The following is a 9,296-nucleotide window of genomic DNA, read 5'->3' on the forward strand; positions in this document are numbered from 1 at the left end:
AAAAGGTTTACCTGAGATTTCTCCAGCTTTGGGCAGGCACCCTGCCTAGCTCTCACATGCTTCTCCGTTTGATTAGGAATACTCCCTTTCCTTGCTAATTATGCAACCATGGATGCATTTTTTCCCCGCAAAAAAAAATGGATGCATTCTTTTCACTTCTTTTCGGCACTCCCCGTTTTTTAAATCTGCAACTTCTTTCGAAACTTTTTGCTGGAACTCGATCTAGTCCATCAGGATATCAAATTATCAATCATGAGAGACGAGAGAGAAAGGTCAACTCGTCCATGACTTATCTCCACCATTTTGTAATTCTGTTCAAAACATCTGAATTCCATGTTAATTTGCAACTCTACATGACCAAATCTATTGTCCTTGTCCATCAACAACTGTAACCTTTTGCACTGTAAACGTAGCCTCCTTCTCCCTATGTGGTATGTGCCACTATTCACTTTTCATGCTTTCTATACTAGTTTCTCTGCACTTCTGTTCCTCACTTTTTTACTGCAATTGACCTTTTTCCTGTGAACCTTTGCATGCATGCACGCATCAAAAAATGGAGTACAAATCATGAACATGGCATATTATTCATCAATTCACACCAGTCTCGGCTCTGAACATCGATGACTAATCAATCAGCATGCACTCATTTGTCATGATTAACCAATTAGCAGCAGCTTGGGATGAGGATCGGAATTCAGAACCCGGTCCTCCCCGAGCTCCATCAATGGCACACATCTAAGCAACAGCAAAAAGGGAAAGAAAAGATAAGGAATACTCATGGCTACTTGCTTCCACAATGCAACACAAGCTACTAAGTAGTACGATGCGATCATGCCATGGCCATGGCCATGGCTTGGATGGTGATGATGATATATATGATCAACGAGCTTCGAAGGAGTTGATTCGTTCATGTCATCCTGAGGCTGAGGTACTGGCACTGCACCAGCTGCCAGGGCGACTGGTGCTGCTTCATCGCCTCCGCCACGCCGAGGTCGAACGTCATGGCTCTCTGGCACGGCGGCGGTGCCGCCACCCCCGGGTAACCGCCGTGGAGCGCAACCCCGAAGGCGCTCTCCGAGTACTCGGCCGACGACGGCGGCGACGACGAAAGGCTCGTGCCCCCGGAGCAGTCGGAAGCGAAGGGGGAGGAGAAGCCGCCGGCGCCGTCGTGTTTGGCCTGTCCTCTCTTGCTAACGTTGTTCTTGCGGGCGGTGCCGGAGCCGGTCCTCCTCCCTCCCACGGCGAGCGTCAGTTCCAGCTCAGCCCCGGTGCCGCAGCCGTCGTCGTCCTCGTCGGCGGCGCCAACGATGTACTCGTCGGCGGGGAGCTGCAGGTTGAGCGCCCGGCGTGGCTGCTTGTTGCCGCGCCGCCGCGGCTGCCGGCGGGTGCTGAGGTCGGCCCCCATGAGCTGTGTCTGGATGCGGTACAGGCGGTGCAGCTCGTGAACCTGCGCAAGGTGATTAGCAACGCAAATGATTAGCAGTTCATAGCACGCAACAGTTTGCTATATCTGGTGAAGAAGAACCGAAGAAGATTAATTGCTACGTACCTGTTGCCTGAAGGTCTCCTCATGCTTGAGCATGGCCATCTTCATGACCTCCATGTCACATTGCCTCACAAACTTGCCCATCTCTCCTCAAACTCAAACTTGCTCTAAGCCTGCTGAAATGTGGAAGAACCTATAATTAAAATTTCAAAAACTTCTAAGCATCCATCTAAAGGAAGAAACTCTGGTCATGCTTGACAGCATGATTCATGATGGTGAACATCCTCTGACTCTTCCAGAGATGCAAACAGCATGTTTGACAAGTATTGCTCATGCAAACCACAGAGAAGTAACTGACCTGTAAATATAAGCCAAGAACTGTCCTCTCCCTTGTCTATCTAGCTAGCTCTCTTCAGCTCGCTCCTTCTACACTCAAACTTGCAAGGGACAAGCAAGATAGAACGGAGCAAAGACTAAAGATCAGGTGTTGATGCTGAAACTGGGAATGGAAGTTGCAGTTGCAGGGGAGGTGCTCATTTATAAACACAGCTGCTTGGCTGCCTCCAATGGCGAATGCCTGTCACTGGACACTAGGTAGACACATATTTTTGCTTTTGGCAGCCCACCTTTTTGGCATGCCAAGCAACAAGAGACCCAGTGGCACGCACTTGCATGAAGGACGGCCAGGCACTGCCCCTCCAAGAGCAGACAGCCCCTGCAAGAGCCTTGTTTAATCCTGGGTTGGCCCCACCTGCAGAAACTGCTGCTAATATTAATCCTGATAGCTCAGGAGGAGGAGTGCATTTCAAACAGTGCGTGTGCACTTTGTGTGTGATGCAAAACTATACTACTTCAATGTTTCCATGTGACATGCATGGTGTTGCCCTGATCATTGGCATGCCCAAATGCAGGATATGGATATGCATGTACCATGCATTGCTTCAGCCTCCAGCTCCATTTAGTACTAGTATATCTTTGGAACTTTGTGTATGTATGTGCAAACAAGCAAGCAAGCAAGCAACAACCTAGTAAGATGGAGCTGTCAGATTGTCACTGAAAACAAGCAAAGGTACATGGTATGATTCATAATATCCACTTGGCCTGATGATGAACATTGCATGTACATGTGTGCTCTACTGCCTGCATTATTAACTATTGACCCCCACAGGCATTGTACATTTGATAGTATCTCTGCATATATTTGCTGTATATCGGTTGCATGGAGATCTAGTACACGATATAGGGGCATGCAGACAGGTTCTTGCCCAACTGTTGCATGGCATGGCGCCTCCTGTCCTGACAAATCAAAAGACTATTTTGAGGGATGGTAGCAGCAACAGTTTGTGTGTTGGCATTGCATGAAAACCAAGCAGGCAGGCAGGCAGGCAGAAACTGAGACTGAAACTGAAGGAGAAGATAAAGCTTGATGCAGACACATCCCTTGCAGAGGAAGCATCAAAGCATGCATGCATGTCTGCACTGCTACTACTAGTATTAAGTTTGGCTTTGCATAGTAATATATTTCAGTTAATTAAGGGGTTCCTTCATTAGCCACATTACTTGGGAGCCAAAACCAAGAAAGAAATTGCAATATTCAGGCAGTTGCTTAGCATTACAACAGTGATTAGTGTTACTAATAGGAGTATACTATACTGATTAAAAAGCCTAAGCAAAGGGGACGGATAGTCCAAGGGACAAGACAATGGAGCACGCTTTGCCGGTGGAGGGAGGCGCAGCCGTACGGCGTGGTGGGCCAGAGGGAGGCACTCCAGCTTTCTCGGCTTTCTTTCGGTCTTCTCCCTAGTGCAAAGGCTTTTAAACATATGGATAGATAGATAGATAAAACTTGTCTCTCACCAGAAAAACTAGCAAAGCATTTTGATTTTACTGATGGCTATCTTTGGAAACTGCAAAACGGGCCCTGGTTTCTCGGGTCCCATTTACAAAAATAATTGAAAACAGCATTTAAAAGTTTTAGAAGATTATGAAATAGTTTGCACATTTATATTTGCATTCTTACTAGTAAGTGCATGTAATTTTCATACAAAAATATGCTTATTTGAGGGCTACCAAAAGAAAAAAAATATGTCTATAGCAGATGCATTGTTCACTACTATTATAGACACAAAACAATTCTTGTGCAGCTCGCAAATGAGAACATGTGGAATTTTTCAAAAATTAATCAATCTTGATAATGCAAAGGAACATATAGATAGAAAGATAGCTACAACCGGCAAAACCCCGATAACAATTCTCCACAACACTAGCCAACACAAAGAAAAGAAAGAGAAAGCGAAAGCGAAACCATGGATCATATGACCCCAAAAAATCTACACTACCATGCACAGATATCCAATCTATGCACACAATAACCCATGGCTTATCCTCCGCTTTGATCTTGTCCTGAAGCCCATGAGTTGAAGTGTAGGTTTGGTCAAAGCCTCTGCTATTTTGTTCTCACCAAATAAACCTAACAGCCAATATGAATGGGGAATCCAGAGTTCTTTTGCTAGCACATGGGGACCTTGAGCATGCACTAGTCCACAATTCTCCAAGAACTGAGCCTAAACCCGAAACCCTAAAACCCTTAAGCACTTAAATACTCTAATTATCAGTATCAAGCATGCCATTTTGGCATAACCAAATAGTCGAATAGTTAAGCACTACCCCTTTCCCAACCCACTCTTCCACGCTGGCAAACCAAAAATGTATGGAATAGGAGGTCACATTCGACTATTTGGTTATGCCAAAATGGCACTACCCCTCCCCTAACCCACTCTTCCACATTCGACATAGGAGTAAGATTTATTTGTCAAACAAAATAGGTGGCCTTTGGTTATGCACGTATATTGTGGACGCCCATGTAGAAAGTAGAGTTACTAGAATATATTGATCAATAGAGTAAGTGTATGGAAGCAATCGTAATGGCATTATTTCGTTGACGGTTCATTGCATTCAAGAAGGTCACTTGGTGACGTCAACTCTTCATAGCTTGATGTTCTCTGATTCCATTTTTAGCTCCCCCTTTTTTACCATAAATTTGGTGTTTGCTTCCAAAATGTTCAACGTTTGCATCGATCTGGTTATTTTTCTTAAACTTTTGAGTTGAAAGGCATTATTCCTTCTATAGAAAAATGAGAGTCGGTCATTGGGGACACCGGTGTACATTAGGACAACCAACGGGAAAAAAAAACAACCCTCTCTCAAAGCACCACCCAGCCAACCACAAATTGAAAGCCCGAAGCAGCCTCACAAACCCAACCAAACCTAGAATCATGAACAAATCACGTACGAACGTAGAAACTGAACAGGAAAGAACCGCTATTTAGTAAAGAGGAGATGGGCAGGAAGGGTGGAGAAAATTGTGCAGATGGCTCGCAGCTTACATCTTGGTGATGGTGTATTTTTCTCAAACTTCATACTAGATGATGGTTGGATGGTTGCGTGCATGAACACTTGTAATGCCGATTCAAGATGAGCAATAAATTTCTCGCTATAAAATAATACACCTTTAGGATGTGGAATCTAGGCTGTCGTATCAAAGTTCCGTTCACTTCTATAGATGTCACATACAGACTGAAATGAATGAACACACTAATATGCGTTCATATACATCTAAATCGGGAAAAAGTTAGAACATCTTATAATTCAGAACGGAGGGAATAGTTGATAGCGTGCCATTTTCCAATAATTCTGTAGCCGTGCATCTTTCATGGCCAACAGGTAGTAGGAAACAGGAACAGTAGAAGCTTTGTAGGTCGGGGAGAAAGCCACCTCACCTCCTTTGCATACTTCTAAAGTGGTAAAGGCCAAAAGGTACGGCAAGCTCTCTCCCATGGCGGAAAGAAAAGGTCCTTTCGTCAGGGGCTTAGGCACATTTCTTTTCCACCTATCACTCCATGATTTTCACGACAGGAAAAAGGGACGTTGTTTCCTCGGAAAAGGAACCGATCCATGCACAACGCAACAGTGTGGTCTGTCAGAGAGAGCAGCGTGCAACATCTCAAAAGCATAGCATACGTACTGAAAAGGAGTGTCGTGGGTTTCAGGTCACAGTTCGAAATTGATTAGAAATTTGAAGCCTAATGACATAATTTACTACTCAAAACATACCAAGTAAGTGTGGTAATGACGCAAGTTTATAGGATTATTTGATGTCTTGTGTTAACAGGCAGACAGACAGAACACCTGACAAAACCTCTTCTTTATTTCTGCTCGGAGAATACTCTGAAGTTGAGCCCATCTCGTCTCATGTCATCCTTCCTGACGGATGATTGAAATAAACAACAGGAGGAATTACCCATGGCTACTAGATCAGGATGGTGGGAGGAAGGTAAATTAATCTGAGGGGACAATGCATGCGGTCGCACGGGCAGGCTGACGAGGGCGTTTCGTTGGCTAAAATTCAGCGCTAAACTTTTGAGAGAGAAAGGTGGTGCATCGGCGTGTGTGAGAAATTCAGGGTGCAGCCAGGCTCCGTTCTGTCTGTCTCCCCACACGCGCGCCGGCCGCCGCCTCGAGGCTGCCGCCCAACTCATCATTCCGGTTTCCATGGAAGCGCGAGCCGCTGCCGTAACAGCTACTCTAGTTAGGTTAAGATAACATAAACTTTGTGCCGTCAGCATCATTATTACGTAAGGGTGAGAGAGTGAGTGAGAGGAGCCTACCTGGAGTTCTTTTTTGTCAATGTGTGAGGAAAGTTTGTGAACAATTGTTGCTCTATATTTAAGTTACTACTAGCGAAAATGCCCATGCATTGTAACAATGGGTGAAAAAACTGTAATATGCTCTAGCCCTTTTTGTTTTGCGGGATATATGTCTCTAGCTCTTGCTCTATCTTTTAAGTTGTGTAAGTACATTGCAACGGGTGAATAGTCTCTAGCCCCTAATACATAAACGATGAAGCATTTGGTGGTTAGTTAAGGTATCTCTACTACTAATGTCTGAGTTAGTAGGATTGCGTTCATGATTTATTTTCGTCTGGTTATATTTCGTCTGGTTTATTTTCGTCCGGTTTATTTTCGTCTCACATCCCATCAGCATCTCTTCTCACGTTGATTTTTTTACTCTCAGAATAAAAAATTTCCTAATCTTTTCAAAGTTTCCTAACTAGACACGTTATAAACGGGCAGGAACTGATAGCGCGTTACCAATCAATAAAATTTAGTTTCATCACAATCAATTCCAAATCCTAATTTTTAAACTTTCCTAACTAGGCACGTCACAAACAAGCATGTAATAATATCACGTTACCAAACAATAAAACCTTATTTTCACAAAAATCAAATCAAAATCCTAACTTTCCTAACGCATCGATTGTTACCTTTCCTAACCTCTACTCTTAGTATGTCGTTCGTTCCTGCCCAACGTACCATCGATCGAAGGCATCCCCGCTACCGATTCTTTTACCGCTTCTTTGATGGTCGTCGGTTCGTCCCTGCCCGCACACCCATACATGGGCCAAGCGCTGCAAGAGAATGAGATCCAACCCACGTCTCTGTGTCAACAAAAGCACGGCACGCTAGGGTTAGCAGCTGCCAGCCACACCCGCCGCTCGATTGGCTCCTCCGCAGGCGCCATCGTGCTCTCGCGCACGACGCTGGCCGCTGTCCTCAATGTCCCCTCGCACCCGCCAACACACCACCGGCCCACGTCGCTTTTGCTGCCTCTCCTTATCGATACCTCCTCGCCGATCTTCCTCTCATCCTCCGTCCTTCGTCGTCGCGCAGTACATCATTGCGATGGACTCGAACTTCTGATGCTACGGGGAAGCTGGATCCAATCCCACCCTGAGGGTTTGACCTTCTCGACCTGAGGCTGCGGTGAGTTGCAGAACTCCTCGGCGACAAGCCCAATAGCGATGTACTTCGCCCGCACAAGCACCATTGGGTCAACATCATTGCCAGCGGCTGCAGCCATGCTTTTGGAAATTCCATGGCATGATGCATATAAATTGGATCTGTAGGTGGATTAGGATAATAGGGTTCAGACGATGATTTTCTTTCTATGCTTCCCCTATGGTGGGTTCGGTTTTGCATTATTGAATTTTGCTAATCTGTTGTTTCTGCAATGTACCTTACATTTTTTAGTATACTAATTTCAAATAATTAAATCATTTTCTATTGATCAGATTCATTAAGCTCCAACCGAGCAAGAAGTTTCAGTCCACCTATACTCATGGTCTCCCCTTCTGGTTTGGTAACTCACGTGCCCATTTTGTCCTGAAGATAGCACAAACTAATCTTTTATCAGGCCACAAATGCCATGTCCTAGAACTGGCCAAAATCCTTTTTTCATGTGTGAACCATATACACAAAACTGCATGATACATGCTGAAATCTGGAGCTCACTTTTATAATAGCTGATTTTTTCACCCAGCAAGTGAACTTAGGAAAGCTGTTTTTTTTCTTTTGTAATGAATTTTTTCCAGTCCTTTGGGTTAACAACTGGATTTTTCTTTCCCCTTTAGGTTGCAGAAGTGCAACTGCAACTGTATGCGTTCACTAGCGACAACACTCATAGATAACAATACACGGCTATTACATGTTGATGCTGCCCGCTCTTGTTATACATTTATTTTGCAGCGGTCGCTCTGTTCAATCATGGTCCATGCTATGTTTAATGCACATGTCGGATCAAAATCAATATGAGGTTATTGCAGCTTGTCTAACCACATTCGGACTCCAAATTTCAAGTTTTTGTCTTGCTGTCAGGTGCAACCAGGCCTTGGCAATCTGAACAAGCTTTATGCGACTGGCACTCTTGTTGATCCCTTATCACTCTTTCAAGCCGTTTTGAGTGCAAGGTCGAGATAGTTGGGGCCTGTAACTGTGTTTTGGTGAGCTTCTTCCTTTCTTTGAGGGTTTCCCAATCCCTCCTCAATCCTAAGTTCTGGCTCAGGCTGTGATTATAATGCTTATTTGCCTAGATCTGATGGTGATAGTTAGGAATAATTCAAAAAAATTTCAGAGTATATTGAACTGCACACATAAGTAATATATATTAACCTATGTTAACACTAATATTTGTAATTTGTTGCACCATGATGTTTAATATCGCCAGGAGAAAGACATGCTGATAGCACATCCGGTTCCAATTATCATCACACTGTGTACTAATATATGCTCTCAATGATAATATGCCAACTTGCGTTGACGACACACATAGCATGTTCTTCTTTAGTATAATTATACACTATAAAATTATTGTATGCTTACCTTTTCTGGAATTTCAGAGTTGAAAGGACACGAAGTTCCGATGCGAGGGGAGTTAATTTTTGTTGTCCTTTGTTTCATAAAAAATGTTGGTAGCATTTAGAACTATGTTTAGTTGGTGTAACAAGAAGTAATCACTGGTTAAAATATACAAAGAGTCTCTCTATTGGAAGGGAAAAAAAATGTTACACACCATTTATTTTTCTGCTCGCTTATGCATGAAATGTATCATTTGGCCTTGATTTAATGTACTGCACTTTTCTTCGTTGCTCTATGTTCTTCAGTAAGTTAGAATCATATAGAACCTGATATTTCTTGGTGATGTCTTCAGAACCCATGAATGTCATTTTGCACTGAAGGCTTGTAACCATTGGGAACTATTTGCCCTGATGTATCAAGTTGCCATGGGGGTGAGGAGGTGAAAGCTAGCAAGCCATCTCCTGATATTTGTCATTTTGCACTGAAGGCTTGTAACCACTGGGAAGTGTTTGCCCTGATGTATCAAGTTGCCATGGGGGTGAGGAGGTGAAAGCTAGCAAGCCATCTCCTGATATTTTTCTTACTGCTATAAGGAGGTTTGAGGTATTAGAATTATT

General features: G+C 43.8%; 1 protein-coding gene across 3 annotated transcripts; it reads right to left on the reverse strand.

Moving 5' to 3' along the window:
• Nucleotides 1–558: 558 nt before the first annotated feature.
• On the reverse strand, nt 559–2,098 carry LOC125555701. 3 transcript variants are annotated; one of them, XM_048718568.1, is made up of 3 exons: nt 1,845–2,098; nt 1,550–1,659; nt 559–1,447 (listed from the first exon to the last, which is right to left on the reverse strand). In XM_048718568.1, exons 2-3 carry the CDS (start codon nt 1,628–1,630, stop codon nt 908–910), a joined length of 621 nt encoding a protein of 206 aa, XP_048574525.1. In that variant the 5' UTR covers nt 1,631–1,659; nt 1,845–2,098; the 3' UTR covers nt 559–907. The 3 variants fall into 3 exon arrangements, with proteins under 3 accessions (XP_048574525.1, XP_048574524.1, XP_048574523.1); XM_048718567.1 differs by having other exon boundaries at nt 1,550–1,679; XM_048718566.1 differs by having other exon boundaries at nt 1,550–1,662; nt 1,845–2,097.
• Between the last annotated feature and the right edge of the window lie 7,198 nt (nt 2,099–9,296).

This window comes from Triticum urartu, chromosome 5 (genome assembly GCF_003073215.2).
Source record: "Triticum urartu cultivar G1812 chromosome 5, Tu2.1, whole genome shotgun sequence".
Taxonomy (NCBI): Eukaryota; Viridiplantae; Streptophyta; class Magnoliopsida; order Poales; family Poaceae; genus Triticum; species Triticum urartu.

What these genes read in the sequence shown, in the direction of transcription:
- LOC125555701 (XM_048718568.1), bottom strand. Translation starts at nt 1,630, where the DNA reads ATGGGCAAGTTTGTGAGGCAATGTGACATGGAGGTCATGAAGATGGCC. An exon ending in AGGAGACCTTCAGGCAACAG is followed by an intron (nt 1,448 to 1,549) that starts GTACGTAGCAAT and finishes CACCTTGCGCAG; the next exon opens with GTTCACGAGCTGCACCGCCT.